Source organism: Nomascus leucogenys, chromosome 13 (genome assembly GCF_006542625.1).
Source record: "Nomascus leucogenys isolate Asia chromosome 13, Asia_NLE_v1, whole genome shotgun sequence".
NCBI classification, from domain to species: domain Eukaryota; kingdom Metazoa; phylum Chordata; class Mammalia; order Primates; family Hylobatidae; genus Nomascus; species Nomascus leucogenys.
Genome location: NC_044393.1, coordinates 101,920,450 through 101,940,461, shown reverse-complemented (window position 1 = coordinate 101,940,461; position 20,012 = coordinate 101,920,450). Strand labels below are relative to the sequence as shown.

The following is a 20,012-nucleotide window of genomic DNA, read 5'->3' as shown; positions in this document are numbered from 1 at the left end:
TTGTAATAACACATCATTTAAAGACTAACTAGGTCATTCTGCCTTTTCCATCCACCTTTTCCTTGACTTTCCTCAACTTACGGCTCCACAACCCACAACCCCATAGAATGGTAACTCATAGGTCAGTCACTGATTTTCTCAAATTATTATGTGGATTGTGATAGGGATGGTATACCTTAAAGAGAACAAGGCGTTTCATTGATATAGAATCACTAAAACGTGTGAGCCAGGAAATAGATTTGGGATTTTGCTTGTTTTTTAAAACAACTTTTATTGTTTTTATAATGATACATATTGTAGCTCTTTTTGACTGTTACTATTTGATTCTGGAGAGGTTGCCTCTATTACCCTAAAGTCAGGGATGAGAAACTCAGCATGTATGAATATTATTGAATTTATTATTTTGACTTTTAGTAAGTAAAGGTCATTCAGCAATATAAATTTGCTGGATTAAAAACGACTCATGGATTCTTTATTAGAGTCACTCTTGTATCTTCACTGTCAAAGTTCTGCAGCATCATCATTAATAAACATTTATTGAGCATGTTTAATGGCAAGGTTCTATTGTTTGTTCCAGAAAGGAAAATACAGGTACAAATAAAAACTTAGTTCCCAACTTTTTTATGATATAGCTGAGTAGATAAGATAAACATAAAACATATCTAGAAATAGAAGTTGGTACTGGCTAGACCTCTGGAGACTACTTAATACAACAACTTAATGCAAGTGGCTAAAGTTTGGAGATGATAAAGCTTGTTAATGGCCACATAGCAAAAGTCGATAGCATAGCTGACAATGGGAACCTCATTCTCTTTGTTCCTATTTCAAGTCTCCTTTCCAAATGAATGGCACCAAAATGTCTAACCCCAGTTCAAAGAAATGAGAAGCTGTTATGTGCAAACTACCACTAAGACCGTTTTCACAAAATGAAAGGCTTCTACCGATTTGTCAATCATAAATGACAAGATGTATTATTTAGCACATTACATATGACTCAGCAAAAGCAGTGGAGCCTTACCACTCAAAATGCGGTCATAGGACCAGCAGCATCAGCATCATTTGGGAGCTTTGTAAGAAATGCAGAATCTTGGGCTCCACCCTAGACCTAATCAATCAGAATCCACATTTTAACAAGAACACCCAGATGGTGCATGTGGACAATGATGCTTGAGAAGAAGCATTGCAACAGGGGGAGGATTTTAGTGTGAAAAGGATAAATCATTCAAGGGTTCCGTCTTTCCATAAGCATGAGCACACAAGCAATTGCAGTACGGTGTGTAAAGAAAATGAGATTTTTCCACTTTGGTGAGGCGACATATGTTCTTTAGGTAAAACATAGTCTCAAGTAAGATGCTGTGTCCTCCACTGCTCTGCTGAAACCTCAACTCTGCCGTGAATCCTTTTAAAATCTCATAAACCAAAATACATCCTCCTGATACACCCCCCTGAATGTAGATAGCACTGACAATTTACATACATCATCAGCTACCTAGGTGTTTGTTTTTTGTTTTTTTTTTTTAGACGAAGTTTTGCTCTTCTTGCCCAGGCTGGAGTGCAGTGGCACGATCTTGGCTCACTGCAACCTCCACCTCCCTGGTTCAAGGGATTCTCCTGCCTCAGCCTTCTGAGTAGTGGGGATTACAGGTGCCTGCCACCATGCCCGGCTAATTTTTGTATTTTTAATAGAGATGGGGTTTCACCATGTTGGCCAGGCTGGTCTCGAACTCCTGACCTCAGGTGATCCACCTGCCTTGGCCTCCCAAAGTGCTGGGATTACAGGCATAAGCCACCACACCCGGCCTGGGCACCAAAAGTTAAAAGCTGTAAAAATGGTTGCCAAGTGTCCCTGCAGCCCAAGGTAACCTGTTACATTATTTAAAAAATAATAAAGGATATGAAATTGGTTAGCGCACATTTACAATGATCCACAGGAAACTTCCAAATAGAGAGTGAGTGGAATTCTCTGGCACCCTCATCTTTTGGGTGGAGGAAGAAGGGACTAAGGGCTGTGCAACTGGATCGGGAAAAGGAAAGTACAGGTTTCCTCTCAGAACAAGCCAAAGGAGAAAGTGTCACAGAGCCATTCGGAGAACCTGAAATGAGTGCTTTGGAGAACAGGGAGGCTTTCAAGCATAAGCAATGCTACCTAGACCCCACCTGGAAAAATCTCAGGCAGCCCAGTGTGAAGAGAGGGGACTGTATTGGAAGCAAGCTGTGTCGGTTCTGGTGATGGTGGGAAAACCTGGGTGTTTCTCATAAGCCAGAAGTGAACTTCATGGGGGAATCCCAAGAGCCATTTTGTAAGGAACTCCACCCAATGGAGCCAAAGGACCAGAAGAGGGTAAAGACAGGAAGTGTGAGGATGGGTGAAGGCATCACAGTCAGAGAAAAGGCTAAAAGCCGTCTTCCAACATTCTATGTGAGGATCTCCAAAGAAGCTCTCCAAAAGCTCCCCATGAGAAAAAGTGCAGAGAGAGACCCATCGCCAGATGAGAACCGTAACCACCATGTGACGCTGTATCCTTTCTCTCATCCCTCCTCCCCCTGAACCCAACCTTGGAGAAGTGAGAAGTTAAGACTGGTGAGTGCAGAGGAGGAGCAAAGAACATGCCAGGAAGGGGGCCAGGAGAAGGGCCTCCGGTCTTCCCTTCCCCAGTGCAGGTTTCCAGACCCACAGCCGCTCAAGCTCAGAGAGAGGAAAAGTTTCTCTCTGAATGAATCCTGAAGCTAATAATGTTATATTAGACTAGGCCGGGCATTTTAATTTTGTAAATGATACTATTTGTGATGCGAAAGAGCCAGAAAAAAAGCTATGTTATCTTCAAAAATCAGTGTGGTTCTGTTTAGAACTAGACAGAGTTTTGTTCTAAAGGGAAAGCTGGAGAAAAGAATAAGGCTGTTTTATGATTGTCCCTGGAGTCTAACTTACCCATATAACACGGGTGAATTCATGAAAGGGTGGAGATCATGTCTAATGCTTATTGAAGCTGCTAAGGTACTTTGCACATTACACATCTTTTTCGTTAGAGCTTATTTGATTGCAAGAAAATAGATGCCTATACAAAGTAGCTCAAATAAAAACAACAAACAAATGTATTATGGATGTAACCTAGATTTTCTGAGCCCCCCTTGGGCAGTCTGAGCTCTTTTCACTCCCATCTTGAACCTCTGCTCAATGTTATATAAACTACGCAACTCCAATTGCCACAAAACGCCCAAATCCAGCTCTATAACACATTAGTAAACCCAGAAGATTTCTACTGACACTTTTCTAAAAAAGCAAGATACAATACAGTAACACTTCCATTCTGCTCCCCAAAGTATATCTCCTGGCTGCCAGCAACATCATCTTTTTTTCCTTGTTCCCTTTTATCTCTTGCCACAAAGCCTCATAGATACCCTCTATTTTTCTGACAAATTCAGTTCTGGCGAGCTCTAACCAATACTAACCTGGAAAAAAGCCATCACTCCCACTTCTACTTAGAAAACAATTCAGAAGAATGCAGAAGACCTTTTTTTTTTTTTCTTACTTGTACCTTCTGGGATGCAAAGTAAGAATGCAAAGAGGCTTACAGAAAAGTTTGCTGAACAAAAACAGTTTTATTTGGTGGTAAGGGGGAGTGAGAGTAAAAATGGGAAATCCCACTAGGAATTAATGGTTTTTCTTCATTTCTGTCACTTTTACATAATGGTACATTTCAGAACACAGAGTTGAAAAGGAAATAAATGGAAGTAAAGACAAATTTCACATGACTGCATCAAGAAAGTGAGAAAGTGAGGGCGGGATCTTCACTTTTCAGGGCCTCATGATTTCTGTGATCTCTGCTGCTCTCTGCCTTCCCTTCTCCCAGTGGTCATCCTTGGGCTGCTCGTGACCATGCACGGCTGTCAGTCTGGTATCTTATACAGCGTCCTTCAAATTCTCATTGTAATCTCTATGTCTTTGTTCAAGTTTCCAAAAGAGAGGATTTGATTGGCATGGCTCAACTAGTGGCTTTATTCCCCTGGGAGTGCTTGTTCAACCTTGGTCTGTATCTAGGAGGAGACAGAGTCCTGTGTTTCAAATAGGAGAGAAGAGACTGTGGGTGGGGTTTTTCTATTTTATTATTATTTTTTTGAGATGGAGTTTTGCACTTGTTGCCCAAGCTGGCATGCAATGGCACGATCTTGGCTCACTGCAACCTCCACCTCCTGGGTTCAAGCGATTCTCTTGCCTCAGCCTCCTGAGTAGCTAGGATTACAGGCATGCAGCCGCACGCCCAGATAATTTTTTTTTTTTTGTATTTTTAGTAGAGACAGAGTTTCTCCATGTTGGTCAGGCTGGTCTCGAACTCTTGACCTCAGGTGATCCGCACGCCTTGGCTTCCCAAAGTGCTGGAATTATAGGCGTGAGCCACTGCACCAGGCGGGTAGAGTCTTAATCCCTTAGAAGATAAGTGGCCTGGGAAGCAATGAATAACACCTGTATTACACAGATGTCCAATTGGCAGTTGATGAATAGATTAAGTAAGGAATGTTGCACCACTACAAAAGCCTACATAGGATGGAAGAAGATACTAAAAGTTGCTTTATTGTTCTTATTTTTTCATATCATGTTGCTCTTCATGATTTCTCAGGCTTTTGACCATTGTAAAGCGGAAGTAAAGCTTCAGAGTTCCTGTACTGGAGGGAGTTAGAATCTATTCTCCGTGGTTACAAATACAAATTAACAGAAGTAAACATAGAAAATGTTATGTAATAACTGTCTATTAAAACCCTATAGGGCCCTTGGATTGCAAAGGATTACAGTTATCATGTGGGGAAGTGGAAAATGTTTTTTACACTGACTTTAGTCTGCATATTTCTATGACTGCAAGACATGTAACTAGAAGAATAAGCAATAAGTCCCATTATCTTTCGCAAGCCTTTCCTACCTAAACCACACTGACCACTCTTTCCCTTGACCAACCAAAATGCTACAATTTGGATTTATTCCTTTTCAATGTCCCTGGGTATTTTATTCTGTTGTTTTCTGCCTTGTTTGTGCACACACTGACTCACTAATAAAAATAGTTTCTTAGTTATTTTTTAAAGGAATAATAGCAAGGAGTCCAATGCTTATGAAGTATAGAAATAATATTCAGCATTGGCTAAATTAATAGATACATGGGTTGAAGGAAGCATGGATTGATGCTTGCTGAATAAAAGATTGAATAGTATTCAATATTTATACATTTTTAGTTTGAAAACATTTCTTGACTTTATTAGCTTTTGACCATAAGTGATACACATGTGACTGTATAGCACAATTTCCTCAGTCAAAAAAAAGGGGAGATAAATACTTACCTATTTACCTCAGTGGCTGTTGCAAGATGAAATGAGGTGACATTCATGAAAATGTTTGGAAAAGTGGAAGGATGGAGAAAGAAATGTCAAATTGTTGACACGCTTTTCATTTCATAGTGTCTTCCAGTCTTCAGATCTCAAATAATTCATGTCGGATATGCAGAGTATGGGTTTGTCTTAGTTATATTTAACATATTCAATATATTCAGCATAAAATTTAGCCTAATTTAAAATTTCTCATACTTTTTAGGCCCATTTTATTTAAGTCATGATTTCTAAAATCAAAAGGTATGTACTAACAAATTTTCCCAGAGACTTTTTGCTTCTAGTCAAAATAGAGAAACAGGAAATGGATGAATCCTCCTGCCTGAAACAAATAAATCTTGTACTAATATAGGAAACAACATATTTTGAGACACTGGATATCAAAGACAGCGAAGGAGGACACTGATTTCTGATAGATGGGGAGTAAATGAGGAGAGTCCCATTTATCCCGAGCTTACTGCCTTAGAGAGTTTTCAGACTAAAGTGGATGATGGACAACCTAGGTGGGGCCCAGGAGACTCTGAGATAAACAGATGGAACTGAGAGTCTGGGGTGAACAAGGCAGATACAGTTTGCAGCTAAAGGGTCCGAGAGAGGAGCAAGCAACACGGAAAGAGAGCTTTGGAGATCTACTGAGGGCCCCCTGAAAACTAGCTGAATACAGAACAGGGCACACATGAGAAAAACTCTCCAAGGTTGGGGAAAGAATAACCTGGAACGACTGGAGGCAGTGGCGCCCTGACACTCACACAGGACGGGAAATAGTACCTGCTCAGATAAGCCACTCTAAAACAATCTCATGATTCATGGACATTTCATAGAATACACAAAAGGGCCCTATTTTTGTAGTGGGGATAATTAGCCCTAAAACTGAGCATAGGGATAATTATAATCGTAGTTAATTATAATTAATATTACATTTCCACCTAGTAAATCTTTAAAGCTAGACCTGAAGGAATCAGATTATTTCCAGGGGCCTTAACTGAGTGCCAGAAAAATAGCTCTGAAGTAGGTTTAGGAATATTCAAATATCCAGCATTTACAAGATAACATTCACGATATCTGGCATCCAATCGAAAATTACCAGGCTTGCAGAGAAGCAAAACAATACAAATCTCATTCGAGGATGGCATTTGATCAATTGAAATTGACCCAGAGCTGATGCAACTTTTAACATTAGTGGACATGGACATTAAAACAAATATTACAGGCCGGGCGCCGTGGCTCACGCCTGTAATCCCAGCACTTTGGGAGGCCGAGGCGGGCGGATCACGAGGTCAGGAGATTGAGACCATCCTGGCCAAGATGGTGAAACCCCGTCTCTACTAAAAATACAAAAAAATTAGCCGGGCGTGGTGGCAGGCGCCTGTAGTCCCAGCTACTCGGAGAGGCTGAGGCAGGAGAATGGCGTGAACCCGGGAGGTGGAGCTTGCAGTGAGCCGAGATTGCGCCACTGCACTCCAGCCTGGGGGACAGAGCGAGACTCCGTCTCAAAAAAAAAAAAAAACAAATATTACAGCTGAATTCCAAATGTGCAAAATGTTCAATGAAGACATGGACAATATTAACACACCCAAATTGAAATCCTACAGAGGAAATGGATACTGTGAACAACAAAAAATACACTGGATGGGATTCACAACAAACCAGTTATTGCAGAAGAAAATATTAATGAACTTGAAGACATAAGAATAAAAATAATCCAAAATAAAACCCAGGGAAAAGATAAACTTAAAAATGAACAAAGCATCACTGAAATATGTTAAAACTTCAAGCAGCCTAATATATATGCACTTGAAACCCCTGATGGAGAACACACACACACACACACACACACACACACACACACACACACACAGAGAGAGAGAGAGAGAGAAGAGAAACAGAAACAGAAAGAGAGACAGAAACAGAGAGAGAGAGACAGAAAGAGAGAGAGAGAGAGAGAGAGAACTGGAAGCAGGGAAATATTTGCAGAAATAGTGCCCCCAGATTTCCAAATTTGATGCAAAGGATAAACTCATAGATACTTAAAAAGTACTTGCCTAACTCAAAGGTATTTTATATTTTCTTCTAGAATTTTTCTAGTTTTAGATTGAACATTTTTATTTATGATCCATTTCGAGTTAATATTTTCATATGGTGTCAGGATATATCAAAGTTCTTTTTTTCACATATGGTTATCCACATTGCAGGCATCTTCAAAAGTCATTGTTGGCTGGGCATGGTGGCTCACAGCTGTAACCCCAGCACTTCAGAGGCTGAGGCAGGCAGATCACCTGAAGATAGGAGTTCGAGACCAGCCTTCCCAACATGGTGAAACCTCACCTCTACTAAAAATACACACACACAGACACACACATACACACAATTAGCTGGGTGTGGTGGTGCGTGCCTGTAGTCCCAGCTACTAGAGAGGCTGAGCAGGTTCAGGATCGCTTGAGCCCAGGAGGTGGAGGTTGCGGTGAGCCGAGATTGTGCCACTGCACTCCAGCCTGGGTGACAGAGCGAGACTGAGTCTCAAAAAAAAAAAAAAAAAGACTTATTTATAGACTGTATACCCCTATAGACTGGAAGAAACTTTGCAAATATATAGCTGATAAAGACATTTATGAAAAACTCTCAACTCAGTAGAAACCAAGTAACCCAATCAAACATATATCAGGGATTTTCAGAAACAGTTTAGCCAAGAGGATATGTGGATGGAAATAAGCATGTGTAAAGATGCTTAACATCATTAGCCATTGCAAAATACAAATTTAAACTGCACCAAGATGGCACTAAACACTTATTTAAATGGCTCATATTGAAGACTGATTATTTTGAGTGTGGGCAAGGATTTGGGGGAACCGGAAGCCTCAGAAGCTGCAGGTAGAAATATAAAATTCTAAAATGACTCTGGAAAATAATTTAACAGTTTCTTACAAAGTTGAACATATGCCTACTGTATGATCTAGCTGTTCCACTCTTATGTATTTATCCTACCTAAGTGAAATGTAAGCATATGTCCACATAAAAACTTGTACATAGATGTTTATAAAAGCTTTTTTGGTAATAGCCCAAAATTTGAAGTAACACAGATGTCCATCAACATGTGAATAGATACCCAAACCATGGTATAGGCATATAATCAAGTATTACTTGGCAACAAATAAGTAACTATTGATACATGCTGCAACATGAGTAAATCTCAACATAATTATACTTAGTGAAAGTTGTCAGACTATAAAAGACCACCTACCTTAATAATTCCATTATCTAAAATGTTAGAAAATGGAAAGTAATACACAGTAACAGAAAAAAAAGATTGGTTTTCCTTAGGGATGGAAAAAGGTAGTGGAATTGTTAGGGGGAGACAGATCACAAGGGAGCATGAGGCACCTTCTGGGAATGGCACATATGTTCATTGCCTTGACCGTGGTGTTCTCACGGGTATGCACATGTGCACACATCAATACTTATTAAACCGTACATTCTAAATATGCACAGTCAACTGTACCTCAATGTACTTATGAAACATGGCGTCCAGTGTTTGTAACATCTTTTTCAAGAACAAAAGAGGTAATAATCTTTTTTTGCCCTGCTTTTAAGACACCGTCTCTTGACTTAGCTGACTTCAATAATTTATAACTTTATGCAATGAGTTTAGTACTTACTCACTAAATATGACAAACACCAATTAAGAGTCCCTGAAAAGACTAGTCTAGCAACTATAAGGCACCCTTTCCCTAAAGGACTTGCTGGAGGTCATGATTTTTACACTGAAGTCTAAAGGACATCTACTGGCCTAGGTTCTCCATTAAGTCTGTTTTACTATGGGATTGTTTTTGATGTCTATGACAATGGATGCCTTAATAATAGCAACCACTCTGCCTATGGTTCTTTCTTTCTTCTTTACATTTTTTGAGACAGTGTCTCACTCTATCACCCAGGCTGGAGTGCAGTGGCACGATCTTGGGTCACTGCAACCTCCACCTCCTGGGTTCAAGCGATTCTCCTGCCTCAGCCTCCTGAGTAGTTGGGACTACAGGCATGCCTTCAACGTGCCTGGCTAATTTTTGTATTTTAGTAGAGATGGGGTTTCGCCATGTTGGCCAAGCTCGTCTTGAACTCGTGGCCTCAAATGATCCACCTACCTTGGCCTCCCAAAGTGCTAGGATTAGAGGTGTGAACCACCGTTCCCGGCCCATGGTTCTTTCTAGGGTTGGAATATTGTAAAGTTGGAGCTTGACATGACCCTGAAGCCTGGTTGAATGTCCTCATCTTTCACACAGGTGAACAAAGGCCCAGAGAGTGGTGCCCACCCACCTGACACATAACAGGTGCCCCGCTCAACCAATGCTAAGGTTGAGTCCATTGATTCTTTGTTTTCCTCCTTCCACTCTACCTCAGTAAACCATCCGCCACTGGATGAGCTTTTCTGTATGAAGTCACACAGTTAAGAAGCTTCCACAAGGCCCCAGTGAATCGTCAGCTTTTTTGGTTTATGAAAAACAAAGTGAAAAATATGAACTTGTTCTGCTGTGCACACATTTTGTCAGATGTAATTTTAAAATGTCTCATAATGCCTAAATGCCTTATGATCTCTTAATATTGCATTTGAAATTTTCATAAAAAGGAAGATACAGACACTGAAAGAACACACACATTATGTCTCCATAGTAGGAAAATAATACAAACTTTCTAAAGCCCTAAAGATGAGGGAGGGCATGCACAAGAAATTATATAACTTCCTCCATCTCTTTTGACTAAATCCATATTGCTGGGACTGTAATAAAAATATTAGATTTGAGGGTCCTATAAAATTCCAATCACTCTATTTCCTTCATGAGGTACAAGGTGTAAGATAATTGAAATACTGCATTTGAGGTATAGCTTTTGACTTAAAAAAAAATCCAACAAATAAAACCAGAAAAAACAATTACTGCTCATTTACTGCCCTCTATTCCTGGAATCTTAACTTATGTATGAGCTTAGATTCATTTTATGTATTTTACTGATAAAATGAGGACAATTAAAATTTAAAAAATCAATAAAATGTAAAGCCAAAATAACATAAATAGATTTTCACTAATATCCTGGAAGTCATAAAACTAATTCATGTTCTATCCATTATATTAAACTTTCTGAAATACTTGAGGATGATTTAAGTTTTGGGTGATAAAAAGAATTTATTTATTTGTATTTACACGGGTACCCTTTCTTATTTCTTCCAGAAATTACCAAACAACTAAGCTTTCTTTTCAGAATGAAGAGCAATGGTGGATAAGAAAAACTATGAACTAGACATGCCCTTGCTAACAGTAAGTGTTAGTGAAGTGTCCTTCAGGCTGATTCACTAACCTTCATGATGCCTAAGTGTCTATCAGACATGGCCCTTCACTGCGTGCTCAGATGGAGAAGATGAACCACAAAACAGCCTCGTATGATGGAATGTGCCAAAACCTAGAATCAGGCAGTGGGGGTTTGAGCCCTGGCTCTCTCTTTAACTGTGTTTTGTTGGATCTCAGTTTTTTGAAATGAGAGGACTAAATGAAATTACCTCTAAAGTTAGATCCTCATTTTAAATATGTTATATTAGGGATGAAAGATTCTCCAGCATAGGGGGAACTAGACACTATGCAGAAAATGACAGATACCAATGGTCAGGATGAGGGAACCTGGGAATTCAGAAAGAACTACAGGCTCTGGAACAGGGAGGTGTAGAGATCAGAGTAGGTGGGAGGGTCTGAGATCTAAGTCAAAAATCAAGCTGGAGAATGGTACCTGCAACCATGAGTTATAAAAAAAAAAATTCCCTTCTTAGCAGGACTCTGGTTCTGTGATATACTCATGTCCATAGATGGTGGTTCTGAAGCCAAGTGTGTGAGAAAAGAAAAGGGGCAGGAAAAGGACCTGCTGTTAATGGCAGCAATTGGTGAAACGCCATAAGCCTTGCATGAGTTTGCCATGTCCCATAGCCTGTGAGTCAGTGGCTGGTCTAATCATTTAGAGGGAGGACTTCCCACAGGAAGAGAAGAGAAAATAAAAAAGAGACTGAGTGGAGGTCAACAAGAAAGCTTCACAAAGATGTAAAGTCTTGAAGAGGACTCACTTGGAAAGTGAAAAGCACAGAAAGGGAATCAGTGCTAAAATCCAGGAGGGAAATTCTTTAAGCCATGAAGAGGAGGAGGAGGCTGCTCAATTCCTAAGAAGGATAGAGTGAAGAAAAGTTTGGAAATAGAATGAAATGTCCCAGGAAGGGGAAGTTCTATTGATCTAAACCAGAAGGGGCAGGAAAGAATAGAAAAGGAGGCAGGAGGTATTTTGGCAAAGGGAGAGCATTAAAGTAGGTTTTGCTTTTTATGAGAAGACAAAAAAGAGAGGATATGAAAACCTTCAGATTTTTCAGACTCAACAAGTGATAGTTTATCAAAATATGAGTTTTGGAAAATGTAACACTGGGAAAATGAAAGAAGAGTAGAAAAAGAACTGAAAGAGAGAAAATAAAAAAGAGACTGAGTGAAGGTCAACAGGAAAGCTTCACAAAGATTTAAGGTCTTGAAGAGGACTCACTTGGAAAGTGAAAAGGGATTCCAGAATTAAGAAATCTAGGCAGCCTCCAAATCTCTAGTTGTCCCCTGAGTCATGCAGGTGCTGAATGGACTACAAGAGGATAAAAGAACAAAACTTGTATTTGAGTTGCCATCCAACTTAAGTGTTCATTAAAATGAAAAACAAATCATCAGAGAAACATAACAGAATGCAGAGTTTCCACAACATGCATGATGCCCAAGATAAAATTCAAAATCACTCAACATACAAGGACATTTTAAACTGTGGTCCAATTTCGAGAAGAAAATACAGTCAACACAGACCAAATCTAAGAAGGCTCAGATGTTAGAATTATCATACAAGAGTTTTAAAGTGAGTATTATAAGAAGACTCCTCATTTATTAAACAACAAAGATACTCACGATGAATTAAAAAGAAAACCAATCCAAGCAGAAAATAGAAATTATGGAGAAAGAACTAAGTGGAAATTTTAGAATTTGAAAATGCAATATCTGGAGCTAAGCACTGAATACACAAACCACAGAATGCAGAACACAGAGGAGAGTCATTAAGTGTGAAGATGGAGCCACAGAAATTAAATCTGAAAAAGGGAGAGAAAAGTAGCTTGGAAAAATGATGAGCCTCAGAGAACCGTAAAGCAATATAAGCTGTATAAAACATACATAATTGTCATCTCAACAAATTAAGAATAGGACCGAAAAAAAGTTTGACAAGATAATGGCCACCAAATTCCCAAAGATGGTGCATTTAAAGATTCAAGGTGATCTTTGCACCACTACGGTAATAAATATGAAGAAAATCATGCCTAGGCACATAATATTGAAATATTGAAAACCAAAGAAAAATCTTAAATGCAGACAAAGAAAAATAATACAGTACATACAGGGAACTATGAATCAAATGACTTCACTTCTCAGTAGAAAAAACTCATTCTAGAACTCAGTGGAATGCCATCTTTAAAGTGCTGAAAAAAGTAAAAATCCTGTCAACTTGGAATTTTACATCCAGGAAAATATATCCTTTAAGGATGAAATCAAAGTAAAAATGTAGGTGGGATTCATGAGTAGTATTTCACACACACACACAAAAATGCATTTCTATTGAGTCAAAATGGCTTGAGTTGATTAATCTTTTTTTTTAATGTCCTAAAGGGAAAATGACAGACATACAAGCCAGATTGAGGCCATAGGCTGTATCTTTGCTCTCCCTGTCCTTGTGGTAAAATAAACACTAGAAGTAGAAGGTAAGAAGGCTATTAAATTTCCACAAAGTATAATACCTAGAGCTGGCAAAAATCAGCAAACTCCTGTGGGTAGAGGCTGACACTCTTCATGGATCATAAGCAACTTCAAAATGCAAAGGCTTCATCAGCTTTTTCACAGCATGAAAACCTTGAGAAGAAACACCAACATTTTACTAATTCATTGGTAGAATACGATGTTCCTCACCAGAAAATGCTGCCAAGTGATGAATAAGGATTGACTTCTTGCCACATTCTAGGCGCGCAAGTGGGTAAACAGGAGATATTATGATTATTAATCACTGCATTCATCAGAGAGGCACCAAGTGAGTCCTTGATCCTGAAGGGATTTCGGTAGTTGAGTTCAGATTGAAATCCACAGAGCCAAAGTTTTACATCTACTCTTCATTGCAAAGAATCCATTGAGGCTCATGGACTAATCACTCATCCCTTTTGGCTTTGAAGACAAAGGTGGAATGAGAACGAAAACTAGAATGTTAAATATCCACCTTCACAAATAGGAAGCAGAGACTTTTGATCTCTGTCCTCAGGCAAAATGATTACTCTTTAAGTATGTTTCTGAATTGAGAGTTTTTTCGGACCTGGTGGAGCTAGATTCCTTGTTGGCAAAAATGGCTAGGAAAGGAATCTTACAAGCTGGAAAATGTGCTCATGGAATCTGTTATACTGATCCTAATTATCAAGTGGTGTAAATGCTATATGCATCTGTAGGCCACAATATACAATCTGCATATTGTGTAATATATATACAATTGTCATCCCAAGAAAGAAAGAATAAAATGGAAAAATATTTTTGAAAATAATGGTACAAAATCCCCAAATATGGTGAAAGAATTAAAGATTCAAGATGCTTCGTGAACTCCTAGCAGGATAAATATGAAACAGCCCACGGCTAGTCACATACAAGTCACCAAACATGGAAAATCAAAGATAAGGAGATACTCTCGAAAGCAGAGAAAAGAGAAAACAGATATAAAATATAAACAATTACAACATCAGATAGAGTGAAGAATTTTAGATAAAATGGGGTCTCAAATTATAATATAAGTAATATAAAGAATTATTTCCAGGAACTATCTCCACGCTTGATGTGAAGCTTTGTCATGTAATAAATGCTTACTATATGCAAACTCATTCATGGGGATTTTCTTAACAATTATATGAGATAATGCATACATTATATTCCCCTTTTCCAGATGTGTAAAAATAAGTTAAATTAGGTCCTGCATTTGTTACTTTCTACTTGCGTGATTTTTTTCTGGGGTTGGGGGGGTGAGGGTTAGAGATGCCATCTTACTGTGTTGTCCAGACTGGATTCCAAGTTCAATGATCTTCTCACACCAGCCTCCTGAGTAGATAGGACCACGGGCACACACCACCATGCCATGCCCAGCTCTATTTGTGTGATCTTTACCAAGTTACCACTTGTCTCACTGCAAAGCCCATACTCTAACAATTATCCCATCCTACTCATACCCTCTGAGACCTGCTCCCGAGGAGCTGTGTGCCTATGAGAGGTTACCATGTAAAAAGAGGCTGTCGGCCAGGCACGGTGGCTCACACCTGTAATCCCAGCAATTTGGGAGGCCCAGGTGGGTGGATTGCTTTAGGCCAGGAGTTTGAGACCGGCCTGACCAAAATGGCAAACCCCATCTCTACTAAAAATACAAAAATTACCTGGGTGTGGTGGTGCGTGCCTGTAATCCCAGCTACTTAGGAGGCTAAGGCCAGAGAATCACTTGAATCTGGGAGGTGGAGGATGCAGTGAGCCAAGATCACGCCACTGCACTCTAGCCTGGAAACAGAGCGAGACTCTGTCTCAAAAAAAAAAAAAAAAAGGCTGTGATACAAATATTTATAAAGCACATGCCCCCCCTTAATAAAAAGGGTTTTAAAGTGAAGTTGCCTTGTCCTCCCTGATTTGGGTGCTCAAAGGTAAAGTAATGCCTCATCTTGTGTGGCAGGTCCTGCTGGGAGCCCCACACATGGATTAGTTTATTGAACCCTCATGAAACTCCTACCATGAAGGTTCTATAAAACTTAGGCACGGAGGTCAAGCAACTTATCCGAAATGACACTGGTACCTTAGGATCCCAAAGTCCAAGCTTTGGACAGCTACGTCTGCTGTTTCCAGAGACTGAAGCACTGATAATACTTGTCCTGATGCCTAACGTAATACATACTGGATACAAAGAAATTTCCCTTTCAGAAAAGCTCTAAGCAAAGAGACTCAATCCAAACCTTTGCTTTCTCTTCAAACCTGAGGCTGGAAGGAGAGGCCCTGCTTTGGCTGGAGTTAACTACTCAGCTGGGTGTCCTTACTTTCTGCTCAGAAGGTGAGTGCCACCTTCCAAGGCTAAAGTCGTACAGTCTTATGTTTGTAGTTTACATATTCTGTAAAACTCAAGTTTGTATTCTTTGCTCAAGAATGAATACCACTTTCAAGTTTCCAGGAGCCAATTCCAGAGGACTATCACTTCGGGAGATTTCTTCTCAGGACCAGCGGTTCCTGCCTCTACTGGGGCCAACAGTGTGGTGGACTACCCTGTGACCCTTAGCAGCTGTTAGCAGGTGGTCAGGTGCCCCCACTCACAGGAGGCTGCAACAAGGACCTCTTCTTTCCAAATTCTAGGGGTTCAATAGGCAAGAATGAACCTAGCAATAAATAACATATCTAAAAGAAGGCTAACTCAACCGTTGAATAACCATCTAAAAGAGACAACCAGTGTTGCTCAAGAAATATCTGCACAAGAACAAATGATAAGAATTTGCCAAATGTGAATTGCTATACCAGTAATCAGTAAATGAATGAGACCAGACAAAAGTGAGACCAGCTGGAATATTTTCCTAAGCGGCTGATGCCTTTCCTTCCATCAAAGTCTCCCAGGATGAACTCTAAGAACAGCATATACAATGGAAAAACAACTGTTCCAAAACATTTACTAAACTGACATTATTGAGTTTTATATTTTATTGGAAAAATACTGTGACCTAAATGGCACGTGGTCCATCCAGCACTTCCCAGCGTTGACTGTTGACTCCTGCTACCACCTCATCCCTCATCCACTACAGAACTTTCACGAACACGTCACCTCCAATCATTTCAGTTTCTCATGTTATTGCACCACAGCAACCTACAAGACAAACTCCAAAGCTGCAAACTTTGCAGCAAACAACAACTTAAGTGGGTTCTTCTTTGAGAAAAGGAAATGAATATTTTTTTTTTCCTTCTAGCTAATGGATTTCACCATCATCTCACTTTAGGCCATCAAAGATTTTAAAGAAAGAAGGATAGGGTATGACTAGAACTGCATGTTGGACAGTGAGGGCAACGTCTAAGTTCATATTTGGGTTCTCCGTTCTCATATTATTGGAACTTAATAGGGGTTTACCATGTTTATTAAGTGGATGATTGATGACTATTGAATATGATTCATTGGAGCAAGTATTTGTTGGACACCTGATAGGTATGTAAGGTGATCCCTAACTCATGATTAACAGGTTTCCTAGTACCTTTTAAATTGTTGGTGTGTGTTCCAACACTTTCCAGAAAGTTTTATTGGTGTCAATACCCTACAGTCCAGTTCTTCCAAGAAGCCACTTTAATACTGGAGCCAAAGACATTTCTTAAAGGAAATTCCTGAATGATCTTCTGAACTCCACAGATGTCTCTACTATATTATCACTGATGGGTGAAACCTTAATTTTTATTTGAAAAATTTTATATCAACTACTCTGTATTAAAATACATTTCCTGTAGATATTAAGTAATGTAAATGTGAAACATGTAACTACTCAAATCATAGTGAGAACAGAGATCAGAGAAATGACTTGCTGATTCAAATATTTCATCATGATCTGATAGAAGAAAATGCTTGATATTACTTACTCAGTGAAATAAAAGCATTCAACCCTAAATCCTCATCTTACATAACTCAAACAGCACAAGAATTCCTTTATCCGCCAAGTGAATCCAATATCATTACTCACTTCAACTCCGAACAAGTGGTGTTTGGAGTTGATATTGTGGGCTAATACATGCCCCAAACCCCAACAAGTAGATTTCAATGGGAATATTTTTCTAATAAGAGCTAATAAACATATATGCCCTTACATAAAGTGTACACACAAAAATAGGTGTCGAAAATAAGATGACAAAGTAAACCATAAATTCAGTCTGCATATCAAGGACTAAGCTCCACAGTGCTCGCCTTTTTTCGGTTTAAAAACATATATAAATATTTGAAAATATTTTAAAGTTCATTGTTACATGCATTGCTGTGCGGCTTCCCTATGTAACCCGGGTAAGGAATTTCCTCGCTAATTAATCACAACCTAAGCGGAATGGCAGACAGGTGAGGCGTATTGAGCATGGCCAAGGGTGGCCGGGCCCCACAGGATCCCTGCGAAATCCCGAACCTCGCTGGCGATCTGGGTTTTTTGCGCGTGGGAGTAAACGTTTCCCAAGTCCCTCACACTCCGGGCTGCTAGTGAGGTTCTGCCAGAATTCCTTAGGCCGCCGCCCACTCCCCTTTTTCTGAACGTCACTAATTTCCTGGAAATAATTCCAGGCACGCATTGCTCCATTAAAGTTAACGAAGCACGTGTCCGTGACAGCAGCCAGCGCCAGCGCCTGAGGGAGAGCCCCGCGCGCGCTTCCCGGGAAGAGCTTCTCTGCAAGCTCTGGCCCAGGGGGTCTGATTGTGAAAGGGGGAGGGGCTCTGCCTCCCAACGCCGACCTCTTCTCCCGAAAGCCTCCTAATCATGAGAAACAGCTGCACCTGCCAGCCCAGCCGCAAAGCAGGGTAGGATCTCCAGCCCCAGGGTGGCCGGCGGGAGCGGATGCACCAGCAGAGCCCTGCTGCTGGCCGCGGGTCTACAAAACATCACACGTTCTCTCAACCCCCGCGATCCGCCAACCATCCTCAGTCACGGACCCCTGCAAGAGATGCAGACGCACCGGCGGCTGCTCACACTCCCTCCACAAACCTGCCGGAGTCTCCACTCGCCGGCCAACTGTAGCCTCCACCTGCGCCCCACGCCCCCGCACAAGCCCCCTCTGTCGCGGGTCCCTTACCTTGTGGCCTTTCCCCGGCGGACACCTGACGCTATTGGAGACTCCTGCGGTTTGATTCATGTCCAGAGGAAGTTGAGGGGCCCAGATTCTCTACCTTCAAAACTTCCTAGGCGCTTGGAGGGTGGCGGCAGAGGTGCGCGCCTCGGGGGAGACGCGAGGTGGGTCCTCCTCCTGAAGCCGAGTCTGGGCGAGCGCGAGGGGAGCCTCCACGCTGCAGGCTTCTGTGCAGGGGCGGTAAAATCCGCAGCCCAGAGCTGGAGAAGGAGAAGCAGCTGCTGGGACCCCGGAGGGAACCCGGGCCGGCGCCAGCGGCTCCGAGGGCGCTCTACCCAGTGCTGCCTCCCCAGGAAACAGTCCAGGACGCTCAAGACCAGAAGCCGGAGCAAACCCAAAAGGAGCTCCAAGGAGGTGTGTGTGGGGAGAGCCAGGGGGACGTAGGACTAGGCTATTTCCTGCGCAAGGGGTGGGGAAACCCGCGAAAGCCGGGGAGTCGCGCGCACTCACGCCCTCGCGCCACCAAGGCAGAGCCACCACTGCAAGGAGCCCACGGGTGCGCGCTCCGCTCCAGCGCAGATCTTTCCACACCCCCCTCACCCTCAAAAGCTCAGGCTGGAGCGGTCATCAGTGCGGACTCCGGCACCCCACCCACCCAGCAGGGGTTAAGGAGGGACTGGCGCCCACTCTTGCTTACAGCTCCTGCGCAGGGCTCCAGCCGCCAAATCTTCCCGGGATGGTCGGGAGGTGGCATAAGAGGTTTTGCCAGGAACCACTGAATAGGCGAAAGAGAGACAGTGGAGTGGGCGGAGGAGGAGCTGGGACGGTACCCGGGCTCGTTAGCACAGGCTGCACAAGCTACAGCTGAGGGATGCGAGCACTCTGTTAGTTGGGCAGGCGCTGCGCGCAGAGGCCCCGTCGGTGCCATTGGTGGGCGGCCCAACTGGCTTGACTAGGGCCGTATTTGGGGAGGGCCACAGAGTACATCCATTCCTTTCTGCAATAGAAGTCTCTGCAGCTTCCTAAGACTTTTTTTTTTTCTTTCTCTTTGTTTCCTTCTTCTCTTTTGGCACCTGTGAAGTCAGGATCTAATTAGTCAGCATTTAGACACAGGTGAAAGGAAATTGACCCCAGGGAACTAAGAAAAAACGAGTCAAAAAAGAGCAGCTGCTTCATGAAGACGCATTGCAACATTTCAGGATCACAAGTCTGAACAGGGGACCAAGGGCACGTTAGGATACAGCCATATTATTCGACAAAATGTTAAATTTTATCCAGGCAGAGATAGTTGAGTTTGAATATTCTGAATGGGAATCAAACCACATAATTTGGTTTCTATTTCACAATCCCAAATTCTTGGTTTTAGCGTGTATAAATTGAAGGAAGAAGTTAGACTAATTTATGACGACCAGAGCTGCACTTTCTTCCTCAAGTGCACTGGCTTGGTAACAGACGTACATCCCCTTGGCCAGGCACCGTGGCTCACGCCTGTAATCCCAGCACTTTGGGAGGGCGAGGCGGGTGGATCACGAGGTCAGGAGATGGCGACCATCCTGGCTAACACAGTGAAACCCCGTCTCTACTAAAAAATACGAAAACAATATTAGTCGGGCGTGGTGGCGGGTGCCTGTAGTCCCAGCTACTTGGGAGGCTGAGGTGAGAGAATGGCGTGAACCCAGGAGGCGGAGCTTGCAGTGAGCCGAGATCGCGCCACTGCACTCCAGCCTGGGCGACAGAGCGAGACTCCGTCTCAAAAAT

At 41.7% G+C, this 20,012-nt stretch overlaps 1 protein-coding gene across 2 annotated transcripts in view; it reads right to left on the bottom strand.

Moving 5' to 3' along the window:
- The window catches only part of DPP6 (dipeptidyl peptidase like 6), a 1,188,326-nt gene extending 1,169,188 nt beyond the window's left edge, over positions 1–19,138 (bottom strand). Inside the window, exons 1-2 of one of the 2 annotated variants that reach the window (XM_030826245.1) lie at positions 18,952–19,138; positions 18,261–18,514 (exon numbers count right to left, since the gene is read on the bottom strand). In XM_030826245.1, the coding sequence (XP_030682105.1) occupies positions 18,261–18,320 (60 nt within the window). In that variant the 5' untranslated portion in view covers positions 18,321–18,514; positions 18,952–19,138. Of the gene's footprint in view, positions 1–18,260; positions 18,804–18,951 lie in introns of those variants that run through there. The other variant, XM_030826246.1, reaches the window with a different exon arrangement.
- Between the last annotated feature and the right edge of the window lie 874 nt (positions 19,139–20,012).